The 21,216-nt window shown below is 42.4% G+C and overlaps 1 protein-coding gene across 2 annotated transcripts in view; it reads right to left on the reverse strand.

The window, feature by feature from the left end:
* Nucleotides 1–21,216, reverse strand: part of LOC140309353 (dual specificity testis-specific protein kinase 1-like) — a 33,841-nt gene extending 12,625 nt beyond the window's left edge. The window contains exons 1-4 of one of the 2 annotated variants that reach the window (XM_072387182.1): nucleotides 21,055–21,216; nucleotides 18,523–18,595; nucleotides 2,133–2,326; nucleotides 817–938 (exon numbers count right to left, since the gene is read on the reverse strand). In XM_072387182.1, coding sequence (XP_072243283.1) covers nucleotides 817–938; nucleotides 2,133–2,326; nucleotides 18,523–18,553 — 347 coding nt within the window. In that variant the 5' untranslated portion in view covers nucleotides 18,554–18,595; nucleotides 21,055–21,216. The remainder of the gene's footprint in view (nucleotides 1–816; nucleotides 939–2,132; nucleotides 2,327–18,522; nucleotides 18,596–21,054) is intronic. The other variant, XM_072387183.1, reaches the window with a different exon arrangement.

A 21,216-nucleotide genomic window follows, 5' to 3' on the forward strand; every position in this document is an offset into this window, starting at 1 on the left:
AGATTATGTTACACACTTATAAAGAAATATAAAACGGCTGCTTGACTCCAACTTCCATAGGGACCACGTAACTTATGTCCTCACCTCTCTATCAGGGATGAATGTCAAATTTAGATCTGATTACAAACTGTGACTGACTGAGGTCATAAGCCTTAAAGTCTCCAACCACAGAATCCAACCCTGCCTGGATTTAAATGGGCAAATAGTTGAGAGAATTCCAGTGGAAAAGTCCTGCAGTTATTTAAGTTAAGAGCTGCAGCATCTCGTATTTCAAACATAAAGCCTATAAGGATGCATCCTGCGCTGTGGAAAAGACTTTGTTTCAGAACGTTGAACTCATTGGTTTGGCAAATAAAACCATGAAGAAGGTTGCTGAAACTACTAAAACCAGGTTTAGAAATGTCTTTTGAAATGTTGAAGGATAGCAGTGAAGCACCATTTTTGAAGAAGAAGAGATGACCATGTAGAAGCATTTCCACGTCTGCAGAACACATTCAGTCCACATCGTCTCTGTTCTGTGCTTTATTTATCCGTTTTGGCATTTTCGTACACTTAACTTTACATGGTATATGTAAAGCTCTGTTAACGCTCTGTTACTATTAGATCTGTTCTGTAGCCATAAATACTGTAGATTCCAGACTGAGAAGCTGTGATGTAGGATGGAAAGTGTGATATGTGGGAGCAGGTGGAGTCTGTCTAGACACAGAGAGAAAGACTGTGTGTGTTGGAAGGGAGATCCTCAAGCATTTTATTCAGCTTACATCAGAGATGGCTCCATTAAACAACCCAGAGGCTTAAATGAGAAATTAATCCTACCTGACGATATTTGGGTGGGAGAGTTTCTGCAGCAGGCTGATCTCTCGAACGATGCTGTCTTGGTCCACGTCATTTTTGTAGATCTTCACCACCATCACCTTCCGAGTTGTGCTGTGTGTCACCTGAGGGGCAGAAGGCTTCTTTAGTGGCAGCAGAGGGAAGAATAAGAGCTGTTACAACATAGTTATGGTGTTTTTCCATAAGCCAAGTATAGTTTCTGCTACAGCGCCACCTTTCTGTAGGTGGGATATTCTTCTGACCATCATATTGGTGCCACCTGCAACACATCTTATTGACATGACATAAAATCTGCTCAAAGACAACGAAAGAGGCTAAGCTAACGTGGAAGCTAGTTTGCTAACAATGGATTTGTGGTAACAGTTGCTATTTGTAAACATTCAAAAGCATTTAATGATATTCAGCAACAATGTTTACATATTAAAGAGACATCTCTTTTTGTGAAGTACTTATGAGTCGTCAGAAAACAGCAGTCAGAACGCTCTCACTTTGGAGAGTCTGTAGGATTCCAGATGGGTCGGCTAGCTTAAAGCTACTCAGAACGGGGCCGTAACAGGAGTCATTTTTTCTTCAGATAAAACAACTTAAACCTCAAAACTTTCACAGCAGATTGAGCTACATTGTCTGTTCGTACACTTTGCATCAGATAGTTTAGTTTGGATAGGGAACGCAGACTGTAGCCACACAGGCAGTCTGTGGGTAAGAAAGACGCGTGTAAAAATCCACAATAACACTTGATTTTTTTAGTTGGCATTTCAGATGGAAAAAAACTTTAATGTAAATGTATTGGTTGCCGTAGGACTAGCTTGAGCTCATCCAACAGGAGTTCTTCTGATTCTCCAAACTGAGAGCTTTCCAACTGCAGGTAAGACAATGACCATCACACACAACCACATTTTTTATTCATCATGCATTGGTAATAATGGACAAAATTTGTTTTCTAAGTTAATTGAACTGCAACAAAACCTCTCTCTATCTAATCCAATCTGACCACATCAAAGCTCTGACTTCCCAATCAGTCACCCACCCTGTGGCCTCATTCCAGCTCATTTAATCTGGGACAAAGCCTCAATCTATGACAATTTGCTCCCCCTGCTGTTCTGTCAAAGCACTGGTGTAACGTTGGGAATTATGTAAGGTGGGTGAGCATTGCGCCCCCACAATTTCCAAAGCTTGTGGGCTAATCACAGTATGGCAAGAATGCTGCAATTAGAGGCTTGAACAAAGCATTCTTTGATGGCAGCTCACATGTAGGCCAAAAACATTCAAATCACAGAGTGGGCGGAGAGAAGAAATACCTTATAGACTTTGGAGAAGAAGCCACTCCCGATAAGCTCAGCACTGAAGTTTTCCCAGAACTCCAGTTTGCGCACAGCTGTGCGGAGCTTCTGCCAGCGGTCAACATGGTAGTACTTGTCTGAAGACTCGCCATAAAGGGTGGGACTGGTTGGCTCTGAAGACACGTCCACATCACACATTCTGGAGATGTCCGCTGGGAAAGTAGAGACATGTCGAGCTTTAGGGTGAAACTGCTTTACGGCAAGAGTATAGTTCAGTTGCAGGGTTGAAAAAAACAGTCGAAAGACTCAAAGAACCAAAGAAACCAACGTTTCTGATGGGATCACAGCTGTTGTGACTACAGAGAGCTCTTGGCCTAAGTTCTAATGCAGGCTTTATACCTTTAAAGTTCCAGGACTACAGCTTAGGTGGCTGTTCAAAATGGTCTTTCTGATAGTTTTCTGCAGCTGGAGGTCGCTGTGACCACAACATGCCATGTTTAAACAGGATTAAACACACAGAGAGACAACCTCTCTACAATCAGCAGTGACCACATTCTGAAGCACAATGTTTGGATCAGATCAACACAGATGTTCAATCCCGGTACATGATGCCTTGGATAGTTTTAGACCGATTTTACTGCATATACTTGAACTTCTATTTTCAACACAATCATTTTAAAAAAAAAAAAATAAAAAAATCACTTGCAGCGCGTAACTTCTGTCGCCCCCTGGAGGATTTCTGCGGTATTACAACGATGCGACCGGCACCTGAATATGACGTATGGCCCGGCCACGGCGGAGCCGATAGGTCTCTATTGTTTTCAATGTGTGAGCAACACCGGCGGCAGCTCCCTTGTTTCAGCTCCGGAACAACAGGCAGCCATCCAATAAATTTACCGTCACAGCACACAGACTCTCAGTGAGTTACACTCAGCAACACGGCTACAAACCATGTAACTTACTGCTGTTAGGCTAACAACACATTCCATTCATAGCACCATTTCCAAGAAAACAATAAAGTGCTCGGTCCAGTGCATGTAACAGCAACACATCCTGCTCGTAAAGAACAGAGTCACTTACTTATCCTGCAGCATCAGAGCAACATGTGTCCAACCTCAATCTAATCTCCTCCTTCAGGACTCTCCATTGAGGAAAAGCAACACGCAAACTCTGATTAGTCTTCTCCTTTTGTCTCTCTCTCTCTTTGACAACAGACCTTCTGCCAAACGGGAAGGCATTTTCTTTTTGGTGCGATCCACTTCTGAACCTCTTGGACGCTTCTTCGGGTTCTCCGCCATGTTGCTTCTCACAGCTCTCCTCTCTTCCCGTTGTCAGAACCGAGTCGAATGCGTCATTTCCTGTGCGCCAGCGCGGGAATGTCGCCCCCACGACACCAAATACTGAAAAATGCCGCCAGGTGTGAATCAATCAGCGTTAATCAGCGTTGTATCATCTCCTCTTGTAGTAACTTGGGTGAAACGGATATTTATAGACACGTAGAAGTTAGGCACTGCAGCTTTAACTAAGCAGAAATTTTTAACTTCATGTTAAAGTATTCAAATATGATATTATTTAATCAAATATATACTAATTCACATAAATGTCCCACAGACAAAATATCAAAAGAGCTAATTCATTAAAAAATTTAAATAATAACATAATTTCTTTTTGTTTTTTCTTCTAAACTATCATTTGTTGATTTAAATTTGAACTTCCAACTGATCCAGGATATAATGTATCGTTACTGACCTTTGTTCACTCTGAGATTAAGATCCTGCTTCTCATAATTCAGACTAATCAAGGGATGCACCAAATAAGACTTTAAAATACATGTTTAATATCAACGCTTGTCTTGTAATTATATTCCAGCATAAATTAGCCCAATACATCTTAAATTGCTTTCATTCAACATCAACTGATCACACCAACACAAAAGCTGTGTGATGAGCCAAAGGGCAATTTATGCTTTTAACAGCATGAAAGCAACCCTGTATGAAAGAGAAACTCACAAAAGGCTTAATTTCACTGTCCCACTTATTGCCTCCACTTCACAAGGCAAAACAAAAATGCTGAATAATGTGAGGCTTAAATCAGCCGAGGCTGGTCGCTGAGCAGCGACATCAACCTGCACATCTGTCCCGGACATGTTTGTCCTCAGGAGGTGGAGTTTGATTTCTGATGGGGCTAATAGCTGAAAGCAGTTTTCTGTGGAACCACACAGTCCACATGGCATGAGTTTACCATTAGCGCTGGACAATATGCTACAATAATATTTCTATATAATGTTTTTCATTGAAGGTCTTTTTCTTATTAGCAAGACAAAGCAAAGCCATACTGTGCTTATATCTTAACAGCATGGCTTTGAACACAAGTCAAAATGTCTTGGTGATGAGCTGCCAACAAATCCAGACTCATTAAAAACAGAAGATGCATAATGAAGTAAAAAATACAATGAAGGAGGTTCTGATTTGGATCATGCAGCTACTGTGGGACCCAACTCAAATCTCCTGGGAGCAGGCGGTCAAACAGGACACAGTAACAGAATCAGCGAGTTATTAAAAGATTCAAACGGGGGCAAGTACAGCATAAATACTCACATATGAACAAGTTTCTCTGCTGCAAACATTTGAATGAAGGAGGGGAGCCGATATAATATCAATAGATGTATTGTTGTTAGAACTCAGAGCGTGCAGAAGGGGCAGGAATGGGATTAAGGAAGGAGTCCCTACTTAAGAAGGTCTCAATGAACAAGGCAAAGAATCTGAGGTGATCACTCAGCCTCCAAACTCCCAAAATACCGATCGGATCGGATCTGAAGGCATCTGTGGGCGCAGCCTCAGTCTGCAAAGGCTGTGTAAAAATCCCAAATACAGCATTTGCTCAAACCGCTGTGAAACTTTTGAGGTTTGAGATATTTTAGGTGGTCAAAAATTCACTTTTCTCACGGCCCCTTTTAAACTGCTTTTAGCTTTCGTTAGAAAGATTTGTTATTTCAAACCAACAGCATTCTGAGCACTGTCTAATGTCTGCAGGTCAGATGCTGACGACATACAAGCCCACTTTAAACAAAGCTAAAAATCCCCTTTAAGGTCCAGCAGGGCATCTGAGGCAGATCCTTTAAGAGAGTCACAGAAGCTGCAAGTTGAAACCGCTAAAGATTAGAGTTGTTCTAGCTTACAAACCGACACCATGTGATCCTAAAACCCTTACTGATGTTGAGATTATGGGCTGTCAAGCCAGTAAATGGGAACTCCACTGTGTAACATTTGTGGTGTACTGCACAAAAACCAAGATCTGAACAGCTCAGGTCATCACCTTGAGCCAGTTTGATAGTTATGGTCTGAGTTAAGTTCATTTTAGAGCTTTATGTCCAATAATGCCACAACATCCATGACACTGACCCAATAGAATAAATTATGTGCTAAAAGTTACAGTGTAGAATGAAGTGAAACTGATCCTAAAGCTTGAGACACTCGATAAGAGCAGCAGATTAAACAGATAATTCTCCATGTATCCATAATAATAAGCATTTTACAGCTGTTCCAACATGACTGCTCAGCTGCTTTAAGTCTGACATGTGGCTAAGTGAGTTAAATGCATCACAGCGAAGCTTCTTCCTCCGTTTGGGGGAGTCATGACCTACTTCCAGCCACAGAGGGCTGGTGTGAGAGCAGTGAAGGTCAGAGTTTGTTCTCTCCACGACAACAGCCTTACTCGCCTTCACGATGACGCCTGTGGGAAGCGCATGCTGACACGCTAACGCAATTGGCAGGGTTCTATCAATCAAGTCGGGGGAATCAACCCCAGCTATTCATGCTGCTTTTGTTCGGCTTCAGACTAAACAGTTACTGCACTTTCAGCTCAGACGCTGTCACAGTGAAACGCTCACAGAGCAGCCTCGTCATCCGGCTGTCATTCTTTTCTCATTCTTTCTTGGCCCTTTTGGTTCACAAACTTTTTTGTCTCCTAATTTGGAGGCTGTGGAAACATAATGCTCCAATTTTTTTAGTTTTTATTAATTTTTTATTCAATATAACCAAACAATCACCTGAGAATTGACTGTTGCTTCTGAACTGACTGCATATGGTAACTGTTTACTATGGAAACATTTCTGAACCTGAACACTAATGAACACTTTTTTTATCACGAGGGATGCAGAAATGTACAAATATCTAAGGTATAGTGCTTGTACATGTACAGAAATTAAACTCTGGTTTCTTTCTGGGGAGGAATCAGCACGTAGGACAAGTCATTTCCTCTGGTCTGCCAGATGCAGGATGGAAACAAAGGGATGAAGAAGGGGAATTTATCTTTTTTAGTGTGATGAAATTCATAGAAAAACAAACAAGAAAAACACAAAGTTGCTGTAATCTGTTTTGTTGAGAAACCCAAAGCTTTTGGACAGTTTCATTTTAACATCCGGTAGTTTCCAAGACTCTGATTCTTCTTCTTCTTCTCTTTTCGGCCTCTCCCTCTAACAGGGGTCGCTGCAGCGAGTCGATCTCGCATCATTGATTTGGCACATGTTTTACGCCGGATTCCCTTCCTGATGCAACCCTCAACATTTACCAGGGCTTTCCAGTTCCAAGACTCTGACTAAGAACCCTTTTTCTATGTCATCTTTTTTCCCTAAAAGGAATTAATTAAGATTTAGTTTAATCCAATCATTTTAAAGATTATCTCAAGGACAAAATACTTTGTTTTTTGCATCACAAACATCACACAGAACGAGCCATGTGACCACATTTATCCAAACTAATGCCTGCGAACTGTACATACTGCTGTCTTTATGTACAATTAACCAGATCTGCTAAGCAAATTAAACTCCTGAAAAACAGGCGTACAACATGTCCATGTTGACAGAACAACTCTGTCTGCTGCTCTCCATCGGTGACGCCATCCAAAACTAAACAGTGCAGAAAAGCACGGACATCTCATCTATTTGTGGGTCCCTGAACACTTTCACGCTGGCAGTTTGTTTTTACCACAGGTCATGATTACAACGTGCAAAATCCACATTGAGACCTTGGAATAAGAGTTGGCTTATAAACATCAACACTTTCCATTCCTGTAAAGTTTCTTTAAACTTTATGAACAGTCAATGAATAGTTTGGCTGGTCTTAAAAGATGTACAAAATGCTCAAGCTTTGAGCTTTGAGGGAAGGTTAGACAAGCAAAATGCAGAAAATATGTTATCACAGCCCTCTGTGAGCTTGACCTGCGTCTGAGCCCCACACGCCCCACCTATAGGACGGCCGAGGTTGGCCGGGACCGCACTGACGTCTTCCCGGCTGATATGGAATGCTGCCGTACCGCTATAAAAGCTTCACACAGCAGTGAGATTTCCCCCAAAACCTTAGTAGCTAAACAAGGTTTATCCTGGAGGTAGGAAAAGCAGAGAGCATGTGTGTGTGTTTATGCACTAAAATCTGCCTGCTGACGGGCTGTGTGTCAACCCCCAAACAGATCTGCGTCATCCGGTGATGTCAGAGAGCCGACTTACTCATGGATTCACACTTAAAGCCAACACGGCACAAATCCCACCATGTGAAACCTTTGGCACTCTGTACACCAAACAGGTGCGAATGAATCTGACGACACACTGAACTCCAACAGGACCGTCTGTACTGCCCACAGCTAAGTACACATGGACACAGGTGGGTCAAAAGCAATGAGCACATAGCACCATTCCCAAAAGTTCCCATCCATATGAAAACGAAAACACAGAACAAACAGCGGCAGCTACCTTCACATACAGAGAATGGGAGGCAGAGCCTTCAGTTATCAGGCCCCTAAAAGCAGAATGGGAGGCAGAGCCTTCAGTTATCAGGCCCCTAAAAGCAGAATGGGAGGCAGAGCCTTCAGTTATCAGGCCCCTCTCTGTGGAACCAGCTGCCAGTAAATATCCGGGAAGCAGACACCCTTTAGGCTTAAAACTTTCCTTCCTGATAAAGCTTATAGTTAGGGATTGGCTCAGGTGACCCTGAAACATCCCATAGTTCTGCTGCTATAGGCCCAGCCTGCTGGGGGACCTCATCTGTCACACCTTTCCTCACTTTGCTCTCTTTTTCCCCCTGTTTAATTTCTCAAATGATTTTATGTCCCTGTGACATTATTGTGGTTATTAACTTGTGTTTCCCTGTTCCAGCAGGTATCCTTTGAATGGTGTTATGGTGTTTTTCCCCCTCTTTTCCCTCTTTTCTGTCTTCTCAAACCCCAGCTGGTCGAGGCGGATGGCCACCCTTCCTGGTTCTGGTTCTGCCAGAGGTTTCTTCCTGGTTCTGGTTCTGCCAGGGGTTTCTTCCTGGTTCTGGTTCTGCCAGAGGTTCCTTCCTGGTTCTGCCAGAGGTTTCTTCCTGAGTCTGGTTCTGCCAGAGGTTTCTTCCTGGTTCTGGTTCTGCCAGGGATTTCTTCCTGAGTCTGGTTCTGCCAGAGGTTTCTTCCTGAGTCTGGTTCTGCCAGAGGTTTCTTCCTGGTTCTGGTTCTGCCAGAGGTTCCTTCCTGAGTCTGGTTCTGCCAGAGGTTTCTTCCTGGTTCTGGTTCTGCCAGAGGTTTCTTCCTGGTTCTGGTTCTGCCAGAGGTTTCTTCCTGGTTCTGGTTCTGCCAGAGGTTTCTTCCTGAGTCTGGTTCTGCCAGAGGTTTCCTCCTGGTTCTGGTTCTGCCAGAGGTTTCTTCCTGTGTCTGGTTCTGCCAGAGGTTTCTTCCTGAGTCTGGTTCTGCCAGAGGTTTCTTCCTGAGTCTGGTTCTGCCAGAGGTTTCTTCCTGGTTCTGCCAGAGGTTTCTTCCTGAGTCTGCCAGAGGTTTCTTCCTGAGTCTGGTTCTGCCAGAGGTTTCTTCCTGGTTCTGGTTCTGCCAGAGGTTCCTTCCTGAGTCTGGTTCTGCCAGAGGTTTCTTCCTGGTTCTGGTTCTGCCAGAGGTTTCTTCCTGAGTCTGGTTCTGCCAGAGGTTTCTTTCTGGTTCTGGTTCTGCCAGAGGTTTCTTCCTGGTTCTGGTTCTTCCAGAGGTTTCTTCCTGGTTCTGGTTCTGCCAGAGGTTTCTTCCTGAGTCTGGTTCTGCCAGAGGTTTCTTCCTGGTTCTGGTTCTGCCAGAGGTTTCTTCCTGGTTCTGCCAGAGGTTTCTTCCTGTTAAAGGGAGTCGTTCCTTTCCACAGTCCCTCAGGCTCAGGACGGGAGATTGGACTGAAGACAAGTTTCGGTGCAATCTGTTGGTTTCCTTAGCTCGGATATTAATTTTGAATTGGCTCCATATGAATTAATTGGATTATAATTACAATTAATTGAATTCCAATTGGCTTGAATTGGACTATTTTACTTAAGTGCCTTAATTGTTGTAATCTGGCGCTTTATAAATAAAATTGAATACAGGGTGATAATACATTATTATATTATTGTTTAAACCACCTTTATTGACAATCCAAAGGTGTCTGCTGTCGTACATAATCGCCCCGCCTGCTGAACAGAACAGTTTTCTGACAGCAGGTTTCATCTTAGCCGTCTTCCCCAAAATCAGCTCACTACAACCAATTTATTCTCAAGGTTTTCACGAAAACCAGAAGTCTGATCGAGTCTCATCTAAAACAAGGAGGGGTGATGGTTCTCTGTTGGTTTATGTGACACCGACCCTGCATTCTGATGCCTCTGTTCCTCAGAATAATCACAGTATCTGCACATTTAAATGCAGTTAAGGAGGTTGGCATGGGTAATATCCCGCTGGTATCTCCCACTGCCGTGTCAGTTGGTTCATGTTATGACCCGAGACAGACCAAGGAACAATACACAATCTGCCAAAAACAAAAAATAAATCAATAAAAAGTGAAAAAAACTTTTTTTTTCAGTCCATAATTAAATATTAAAGTCAAAGACAGAACATCTTCACCCTGGAAGGAATTTTCCAAAAGGTTTTAGAGCCCAAAACTGTTTGCATATAAATCATAGGCATAAAATAAAATGATGGTAATCAAAATGCACGTATTAGCACAAATGAACGCAGCTGCAGCCTCATTTGAGCAGCATTAGCATAACAAGAGGAAGTAGGGAATAAAAGATACTCTATGTATATCGCTGCATGTGGTCCTATACTGGACACCTATACAGTCTCAGGTTAGGACTCCATGCAGCTCTTTGCTTGCACACATGTGCTAGATGTCGTCGCCATAGGCTTGCAGCACTACAACAGGACGGCTAGAAATAGCTGCTAAAACATTGCTGCGTGGACTCAAATGTGCCATAAAACAGTCGATGTACTCAAAATTCAGTCAGCTAAGGTTTTGCTGCAGATCCAACACAGTCAAAGCATCAACAGCAGGGTGCACGCCAAAGTGGGTTAGCACCAGCACCATGCTGGTCTGTGTGAGTCTCTGGATGTTAAACAGCTAGCACGAGCTAATACAGCACAAAGGAAATTACAGGGATGTTGAGGACTCTTTCCAACCAGAATTTAGCAAAGTTAATTTGATATAATAAACACATTAAAGCTGGGACTGTATAGTGGTAAGATTGCCACCTTTCATGTGGGTGACCTGAGTTCAAATCCCCTGCATGAAAGGGACTACTATCTCCAGTAGGGGTCCTTAGGCAAGGCTCCCTTACCCTAACTTCTTATAAAAGTGTCTGCTAAACATAAACACAAGCTCTACCCACTGATACAGATTTACAGTCTTACATTGTGGTTGAAGTAATGGCTTTGATGATGTGATACTGAACATACATCCGAGCTGTGGATAATTCTACCAACCAGACAGTGTTTCAGCAGCAATTCGGTCAAAGCCGACAGAAATGCTAAAAGAAAGCAACTGGGAACGACTTACTGGGAAGTTCTGATATAAGATCCGACTGATATAAGGAGGGAAAGCTTGCTTCCACACTAAGCTGATACAGCAAATACAATAACTGACCACAGCCAATAATATCAAAATCTCACCTCAACAAATGAGTCAAAACCAAATGTAACCTTTGAATTCTGAATCCAGACATTTAGCTGCACAACAGATTCAGAGGCACAGTGATCTCAGGCGTTAAGCATCTAGAGCTGCACCAAGCAGAGGGTTAATCTGCCCTTAACAGCACTCCAGTCAAGACATTTTTTAATGCATTAAAAGCTGAATAGTTGAACTAAGCCACAGCAGCTATTAATTGCTTCATGGATTTTCCAAACTGGAGCAATGCTCGACTCGGAGCCACGGCAGCCTCTAAGCTCTGCCTTCATCTGCAGGTTTTCAAAAGCAAAGATGACAGGAAAGGGTTGGTGTTATCGATTGACTCATATGTCAATCAATAAGGGAAGGCCAGAGCTCGACCACACAGTTGTGGCTCCATGCTGCAGCAATGCAGAATTCCACTTAATATCAAACACCAGAAATTACTAGGGTCAAATAAACACAACATTTGTTTTAATACAGACAGTGAAACCTTATTTAAAAGGGACGACTTCATCCACACGCATGGCTTTATTCACTCCGGTAAGAACGTCCATCTTACTCAAAGTCGTCGTTCACGTCGTCAAAATCTGATAAATATCCTGCCATGTTGCACAAAACTATTAGCAGCAAACTCTGTGTGAAGTTAGCCGACTGTCACAGAGCACGGAGTGAATAAACTGTGCTGCAGGGGGGCGTGTGGATGAAGTGGTCCCAGTAGAGTGCCTGTGTAGAAATCCCTCCGTTAGCTCTCCTATAGCTGCAAGTAGCCACATAACAGCAGCTATGAGCTAACAGAGCTATAGCACACGTTCATTCATTCATTCTTCTTAAAGTATTGGTGAAATAAAGACAGATAATGCCTTATTTAGAGGCTGCATCCTCTAAGCCCCGTTCACTCCGTTATATGGATCTCCAGTTATCTAAATATCTTCCGAAGGACGCCGACTTTCACCAAACTGTTCTCTGTGAGTAGATGAACGTATTTCATGCCAGAAATAAGGTCCAGGTTTAAAAATACCGGTTCCCCTTTAAGTAAATGCACTGCCCCATTGAAAGCATCTGGAAAAATATAAATATATATCTAAGCAACTGTGCAAAACAAAGAAAATCAGATTCATACATTTTTACTTGACCACTTTTTAGGTGTTAGCAGACCCTCACAATCAATCAGTGCACCATAAAAACCACAGTGAAGATACACTATAGTATATATAATCAATCAATAAACAACAATAATGATGAGGCCCCCAAAAGGCAAAAGAATGAGCTGAAAAAGGCTCGGCACAGCAGACAGAAACAGTTCAGAATCAGAATCGTGTTTGTTGGCCAAACATGTTAACACACACAAGGAATTAAACAGTTATAATTCTTTAGTTTCTGTCATTTTCTGGTAATTATTGGTGCAGAATCACTCATGAGCATCAAAAGATGGCCTTTTTATTTCATTACACAGTGATTATAGTCTTACCAAACTGACACGAGTCCCTAATTACAGGTAAAACTGCACCAGCGCACAAAGCAAGGTCCATAAAGACATGGATGAGCCAGTTTGGTGTGGAAGAACCTGACTGGCTTGCAGTCCCGATCTCAACCCGATAGAACTCCTTTGGGTCATTCATGTGCTGTACTCTGAGAAAAAGGCCAAAATACCTCTTCCTGAACTTCCCTTCACTTCAGTACCAGTGTTGGCTGCATACAACTGTGACGTTTTCTCTGTCTGTCCAAAACATAGCGACCAATTTAACTAAATCAGAAGCTTCCTAACTGTCCACTGCTCCCTTCACTCGAGTGAATGCTGGAGGGAAAAAAGGCGACGCTTTGTGCGACCATCGAAGATTACGGAGACTCTGTTGCATACGACACAGTGTCACACATTGTTCGTTAGAATAAAACCAGAGATATATGCTTTTCAAAGCATGTGCAATTCATGCACAAACAGATAGGAAAGGTGGACGAAGGCCTGATAGAGGGGAAAATAACTCTACATTAGGTTTGAACACTCAGGCTTATAGTTTTATATGACCTTTGTGTAAAAGTGAAGCGCCTAATAAGCTAATGAGCTGCAGTCCAAGCTTAAAGGTTCTAATTAACAGGGAACATCGTTAGTTCTGCATCATGGATCAGATTATAAACAATAAAAATATGACAGATCCATGTGCACGGCTGTTGCACTCACTGTACTATAATGAGCCGTCATGCAAACTGCAGCAGAAATAAGGTCGTGTTTAAAGTAAACCATAATCGAATTAAGCTGTGTGGGAGATGCTAATGCTAATGCTAATGTTAAACCCTAATATTATATCCTGCAGGAGTTTTCACATGATCTGGCAAGACACACTGCTACTTTCTGATAACTTTAGTCTCCACAGTTGGCAGTTCTATTTGTATAAGCTGCTTTCAGCTTCTTTTTTAGGAGCCCAGTTGCTTGTTTTGGACTCGTTTTAAATATGTTGGGTCGCTTGTGTCTGTCACATAATCTGGTAACAGTAGCTTTAGCAGCCGAGTCGGTCCAGAACAGAAAGGCTGGCTCTAAAAAGAGAGCGCATGTTTGGTTTAAGAGAGAAACAGCGGGTGGAAGGTTCTGTCTTTGCAGAGATAGAATGAAGGCTTGGATGGTGCTGATTAATCAGACTTTGTAATGTGTATGTGAGATAAATGGGATTCCGGTGACAGTTCATGAGGGCATCTCAGCTGTTGTAAACACGCTCTTTCTGTGGATCATTGTTCCTCAGGAAATGCGTCTTCGTGCTCCACTGGCCTCACTCACTGTCTCTGTTTACCGTGCTGAAGCTCAGGTTACGCTGTTTTGTATCCTACTTATGAGGCAAGTGTCCCTGTGGTCACTTCATGAGCCCGAACAACAATTTATCTTCCCGCTGGAATGTTGTGCCGTCAAGCTGGATCATTTAGAAATTAAATACTTCTCAGTCTTAACTATTGTGATTGTGAAACTATAATGAGAAGGGAAACACTCTGAGATACAAAAGAAAGCTGTGGTGGTACATCATCATGGCAGCAATGAGCTCTGCCCTGCGGTACACCTCCAAATAACATGTGGTTATTGTCACAGCCCGAGTTCGATGGAAAAAGACGTAACAATAGTCAGAGTTAAGGGTGAAATGTCTTGGAACTATTCAAAAATCATATTTCATGAGGGAACAGTTCAACAACTAGGCCCTGTAACTCAGTTTGATGTGTAATAGGACACTTAAATTATGGGTTAGGGCCTTTCTTTCCTTCCACAAAACCCTTTTTTCCCATTTTAAGTTTGCACTTATTGTTTATCAGTGAATAAAATAAAATCCTTCTTCACGTGGCTTGAAAATGACGATGAAATGCTCATACGGCACCAGATTTGAAAGGTAAAAGCATGCAAATGAACCTCCGGGTTGGAAAGGGAGATATCTACATATGTTCTGTGAAGTCTAAATGAGTCACTTTCTCCATAATGCAGCGATTACCTTTCATGTTCTTTAGCCTGACACAGATATCAAAATGTGTGCATATGCTTTAATCTGAAAATAACAACCATTTTTAAGTGATAAACGCAGGCTTTTACATGCAATAAGTTCAACAACTTATGGAGAAAAGCTTTGCTATTCATAAGTTTAGATTAAACTAATAATATTTTAAAATAAGAGTAATAATTGACATAAATCTCTGTTAGTTGTGTATCAATCAATGCAACATATATTGATAAAGGAATAAAAAGGTGACTTACATATTTTACCACATAAATATATGTTCTTTGTCATGTTTCACTGCTACTACCCAAAAACTCACTCCTGTACATTCATGCAGCATCTTTGACTGCTCTGCTGCTCTGAGACCAGCTGGTTGTTGAAATACAAGGAACGCTGCATCAAACACAAGATAACATCAAACAGCCACAGCTGAGATATCAAATCACCAGGAAATACCTTTCTCAGTAAAAAACACTACGGCCCAAAGGTGAAATCATCCAATGAATCATTGAATGTTTCACAGTTTGCCCAAAGCAGGAACTTTATCTGACTGTAACCATATATTCTCTGAGCCACTTTTCACGAGCACGTGACACGGGAGAAGAATCCAGTGCTACCCAGCAGAGAGAGCTGTAAAAGGATAGCAGAAAAACACCTCCACGCAGTATCAGTTGTACAGTAGAACCTTCTGTTCAGTGCTCATTGTTGGTTGTAAACACCATAAATCACTGTGTTTTTCCAAATGCAATCAGGCCATCTGGGAATTGGAGAGCCTCAACGCCAGCCACTGTGGTTATGCACCATCTAAACAAACAGTGCAGTTTTCATTACACAAAGCAGCGACACCCTGACCGCTGGTGGAAATGCCAGCAGAGAGATGCTGCACTCCAGTTATGGGTGAGTGGGCTGAAAACAGTGCTAGAGGTCATGCAAAATGTGCCTCCGTTCCATTCTCCTGCCTCCCACCACCACAACTCTTCAGACTACTCAGAATGGTTGATACAAAGTTCATCAGAACACAAACAAGCTGGTAACGATATTAGTAACAAACTCATGTTTTGCATGTTTGAGATGAATTTCCCAAATCTGAGAGTTGAATAAAAATGGGAAATAATTGAGATTATTTCTGTGCCATACTGCTAACATGCCATTAGCACTAATTGCAGGCCTCTGCTAACAGACAGATTATGTTTTTATGCACATATTGTGGGACTCGCTTAACAAATTCATGCTTTAATCAGTTTCTAACTGACCGAACACAGTTTATAAGCATTCTGTCCACTGCAACAAACACATTTTTAACAGAATCAAAGATCCACAGCCTGTGGATCCATAAAATGAACCCAGATGAATGTATTGGAAAGTGCTGGAACTGGTTATGTTTACAAAAGAAGGCCAAGAAAAGGATGTTGGAGCTTGTTAATCAGCAGATCTTCCACACCGTCACAGCAAAACCATTCACAAGTTTCCTGGAACTGGAAACCCGCTCAGAGTGCATTGTTCCTTCCAAGAAAGTAGTTTGCAGTGTGTAAGAATCTAAGCAGGTAGTCTGTAAACCTTTGGTTCTCCTGTTCTTTGGCAAAGTCGTTCAGTTTCTCTGGCTTTTAGGGTCCATTTCACCAAAGCTGACCAGGCAACAAGGCACAGACAACAGGAGGGTGCTCCCATACTTCTCTATCATTCACATTTTATTCATTCTTTTACATGTCTTACAACATTATTATCAAACAGTTTTAGTTTAGTTTATGTAATGACGACAGGACGGATCTTTTGAGTGATAGAGCATCCCTAACAGAAGATCCTCCCTCCTTCCTGCTCAGAGCAGAAACCTTCTGCCAGGTGACAGATGTTGAGATAACAGCACAAAACAAGAGTTTGCAGCTTCCCAATTCAACCAGACTGTTGAGCGGTGCTGTGTCAGGTACTGAGGAGGCAGTAGATAAAGCTAACTGCACTTATCCATTTCACTGCTTTTTTTTTATCTCCTTAAAGCAAACACTGTAGTTAAGTGAAAAAACATCTTTCAGAGCCACCGGAGCGACTGCTGCAGGGACCCAGAACTAACAAGTCAAGGCTTAACTGTGTCTGTTGCCGTCAGGTTATCAGATTTTTATTGTAGTCAAAGATGAGCCAGAAGCTGCTCAAATAAAGCCGAATGGAATATATACCAGCTCCCCAGCCTAAAACAGCTGCTACAATGATCGATGGTGCCGTCTATCAGTCATTAACGGCATTCCTGACACCTGACAACCAGATGTTTGTTGTCTCGTGATGTAAATGTAACCCAGCTATCCCCAGAGAACGAGCTTTATTCTGTCCGGATAATGACATAAATCAACCTGGAAATTGACGAGTTGAGCTATCTTAACATAAAGACATCACAGGATAACCAAATGATGCCGTTTGACAGTCTTTTGGCTGAAGAAAAGAAGCCGTAGAAGATGAAAATAAATGAGTGGCAGCGAAAGAATGTGGAAAACATGTCGAAATGTTTATGTGTTTGTGTTATTTACAGAGGAGCAGAAGCTCAGCTGTATGCTTCATGTACAGTACCTCACAATTCAAATGTTTTCATTGCCCATTCTCCCAGGTTACCAGCTGTAGCAAAGCACAACTTTCCCCTTTTTTCTGAATATGTGAGTCAAGTCATGACAGAGTGCCGTGTCAGCACACACTAATAGTTTTCACTGTGCAGTGAGGAGTCAGATTATCAGATGGAGAAACAAAGAAAGAGGCCAGACGGGGCACAGGGAGACATCAAGGAGATGAAGTCGCCAGGATTCAGCTGTGTTGATGAGAGGAGATTATTCTCAGCATCCACCATCTGTGAGCTGAAAGCAGCATTAATGACGGGGGAATCCCTTTAAATTCCTTGGATCTAAGGCAGCAGAAGTGTTTCCAACCACAACTCTGCTGCATATCAGTCCAGATGCCTGTCCTTAGTTATGGATAAAGGAAAAAGGCCTGCTGCAACTCACAGCCAAAGCAAACATGGACCCTGCAGCTAAGCAGCGGGTCGCAGTACAAGTGTGAAGGCCAATAAAAAAGCAGTTATCTTTGAACTTGTGCTCGTGTGCAAACAGCTGCAAGAAGAATCTCATCACATTTAAAATAGAACAACAGAAACACAACACAAATATGCATTATTTTATACGTGCACAAACAAAAGAAGTGAAGATGCTAAAGTGAGATCTATGAATGCGCTGAATCATTACGTTAAAAAGGCCTGAATATGCACAGTGTTGCTGCTTCTCTGTGGCTTTGCCTCCACTGAACAGCTCAGTGATCATTTTTTCAGAAGTTTGCACAAAGCTTTATGTGATGAGCTTTAAACTTCAATCAAAGCTAAATCTGATCATTGTGGATAAACCAGCTTTCTGATAAGCATCGTGGAGCCTGTAGTATTAAGGAGGTGCTGTAACACTGGGGGAAATGGCTTCACTGCAGTGATGGCTGCATCTTGGCAGCCGTTTAGCTTGCTATGAAACTGAGGCAGGAAACTGAGGCAGGGGGCATGTTATTGGCTGAAAGGTCAGAGCTGTTGACAACACTTCTGTCACGCCAGCTTTGAAGCAATTTAAAAACAAAAATGTCTGTAATCCTGCTGAATAAGCGAGTAAATGTCCAGCACAGCTCCGGCTGTGAAGCTGAAACGTTGCGGACAGAAGAATCAGCTGAAGTCGTAGCCTGTGAGGGACGTATTGAACATGGGGGGCAGGTAACAGGACACTTGTCTGACACACCATCTTTGGACATGTTTAGACCGGCTGGATGCTGAGCAAATGGCTTTCTATTTCAGAACAATGCAGAGCTAAACGCATTTACAGTGCGGCACATTCACCTGCTTAAAGTGCCAGTTCGTGTGAGAACAAACAGCAACGGATGTGACCCAAAGACATCAAGCCCTGCTGCCTCCACACACAGGTAACCACTCCAGACATGTGGTTTCTCAGCTCAGTGTCGGAGCGTTTTTGCAATGCAACAATGTGAGGAAAGGTGAAAAGTATGTGAACGTCTCAATACTTACTCCATTGATTTAACAAGCTATTCATGTGCATCTTGTAGGTGGTGGGACAAAACCAGAGGTCTCTGTGCAGAAACTGAGGAGGAACCACATACATGCAACAACAAGTGAGCGAAAAGCACGAACACAGGCCACAAAACCAACACAGCTGACAAGCAGGCAACTGAAAACTAGCAGGAAGACTGACGTGAACACACCAACGTCCCATTTCAGCGACTTTATTACGGAGACGCTGGCTCTTAATGCGTCAGAATAAAAACCCAAGTGCCATGAAATAAGCACTCAGGGATCTGCTGTGTGTCTGCAGAGCTTGAGTTACACCTGACAGATTCTTTTTTCAGTGGTTTTCTGCTCATCTGGTTTCTGATCACACCTCCCGGGTCTTACCAAGAGTTCTGAGCAGCTCAGGGGTTTTTCTCTCATCAGACTGTGACGTTTTAGGGACTTTTAGAGGAGAAATGAGCACTCTGAAGGACTCATTCTATCCTTGCTGTAATGTTTATTCACTAAATGTTTTTTAAAGCAGCATTATTTGATCTTTTTTTTTTTAAATCTACTCGGGGGCATCACAGTGGCACAATGGCAAAAAGTTTCTCGTCGCACAGATTCAAGGATTCAAGGAGTTTTATTTGTCATTTCAGCACATGTTAACATGAGATGGAACCAAATGTGTTTCCCTGGTCCCAGATCAGCCCAAATGTACAAAAGTATCGAATGAATATAGTAAACTAAGTATAAATACAAATAAAAGAGAATTAGAATGCAAATTTAACAAGTTTTATACCCCATCCTTTGACAAAAGTCTGTCATTTACTCCTCTGTTGGCTCTGTTTTAGTCTCCTCCAATTCCCAAACAAAGTGTCTAAGTCAGCTGCTAAGAGCTTTCCTATCTTCACAGCTTTGTTGCACCCATCCAGTGGAGTTTTAATCACTGCTGTCCTCTGCTTTTTACACAGATGTCTGGAGGGAGCAGCGCTGAAGGATACAGACTCTAAACAACCAGTTGGCAGACAGAAAAGTCTCATCAGAAAAATTGGAATAGGTGCATTTGTCCTTATGTAAAAGATGTGGAAATGTAACACTCCGTGGTTATGAAGGAGGAAACAGAACACCGACACAGGATGTGATGGAAAGTCTCCCCAGGCTGGTGTTTCCTGACAGGCAGCTTTCACATGAAAGGATGGGAGTCACAGCCCAGAAGTAGTAAGCCCAGATCTTTGTAACAGATCCTACTATGTGCTTTATATCTAACCCACACCATCTACCTTTAACCCCCTAACTATTCACTGTGAGAGTACAGTGGAAAAGTGAGGAATCACGAGTGGGAGGGAAATAGAAAAGTGCGAGGATGAGGATGAATTGTGCATCGCGATTCTGAAACGAGTGATGCTTTGCTCAAAAGTCCGTGGATTCTGCCATCCTCCCTTACTCATGAAGTGTTTGAGGCCCAATGGACACCATGACATGGGAACATGTGCTGATGAATCTAAACTTTATCTGCATCTGTGTAGGAAACGGACCACATTGTTTCCACATGTGTGTGTGAGTCGATATTAAAGTCAACCAGAAGTCCATTCCTGTAATATCAAATTACTGTAGTCATGTTTCCATCCCAGAGTGATTCAAATCATTGGGAAATTAAAAGAAATCCGAATTATGGCGTTTCCATCATAATTTCCGATGCGATACTTCTCGATGCGCATCTAAACGCACTTTGTGTGACACTCGCTTTCCACTTTTTCACCTCAAGTTTATAAAGAATTACAACTTTTGGTGTGCTTGCAAGCAAACAATAGTAGTTGCGGTGAAATTTTAAAGCAAACAGTTTTTAAATGAAGGGAGAGTAACACACAGAGCGGTTCATATCTTAACATCGGGCACAACATCTGGTGTTATTAGTTTTGTCCTGTTGTGTAATTCTAAAGACATTTTCCATAAAACTGGAAGGGAAAACTGCATCCAAAAGTAATTTCCTTACATCGAACCACACCGTGACAGAGTGTTTAAGGCAGACCAAACACACATATGTGGAAACATTAAAGCGTAATAGAAACGGGAATGTTGTGAGCGACATGGCTGTCTGAGGCTCTGTCATGAGTTCACTTTGTTAGAGATGCTCCAAAGACTTGGATGGGACTGCATCAGGTAAGAATGATCTATGAGAAAAGAACTTGCAAGCAACAAATGTAGCCCTCCACAAAAGTACTGCTGATAACAGGACAACATGATCTATTAGTGCAGCTTTAAGGACAAACGCTGCGTAAACCGAAGAGGCCAACAGAGCTCTGACATTACCGAGGCACACATTTGTTCAAGCAACTCCTCTGTTAAGCTTTTTCAGTCCGTCACATTAATCCGAACCCCCTTAGATCTCCAACCTTTTAGGTTGGGAACCGCTGCTCAGGATCATTTAAACTATTTATTGCCCCCTGTGATCTGAACTGACAGCACTGAGCCTTTTGGATCCGCAGTCAGTCATATTCCTGAACTAAGTTTAATGACTTTTACTCAAAGAACAGCAGAAAGTCTACTTACATGCTGTCCCGGTGCTTGTTTCTTTCTTTAAACTGTCGACACAGTGGTTTGCATCGTGTATCCGCGCTGCTGTGCAGGAAGTCCCGGTGAGAACACTTCTGCCTCACTGCGTCTCTCAGATGAATCTGGACTGATATACGCTGCGTTCAGGTCCCCGCTGCT

Source organism: Leuresthes tenuis, unplaced genomic scaffold, assembly GCF_036924035.1.
Source record: "Leuresthes tenuis unplaced genomic scaffold, fLeuTen1.0.hap1 SCAF_6, whole genome shotgun sequence".
In the NCBI taxonomy this organism is placed as follows: Eukaryota; Metazoa; Chordata; class Actinopteri; order Atheriniformes; family Atherinopsidae; genus Leuresthes; species Leuresthes tenuis.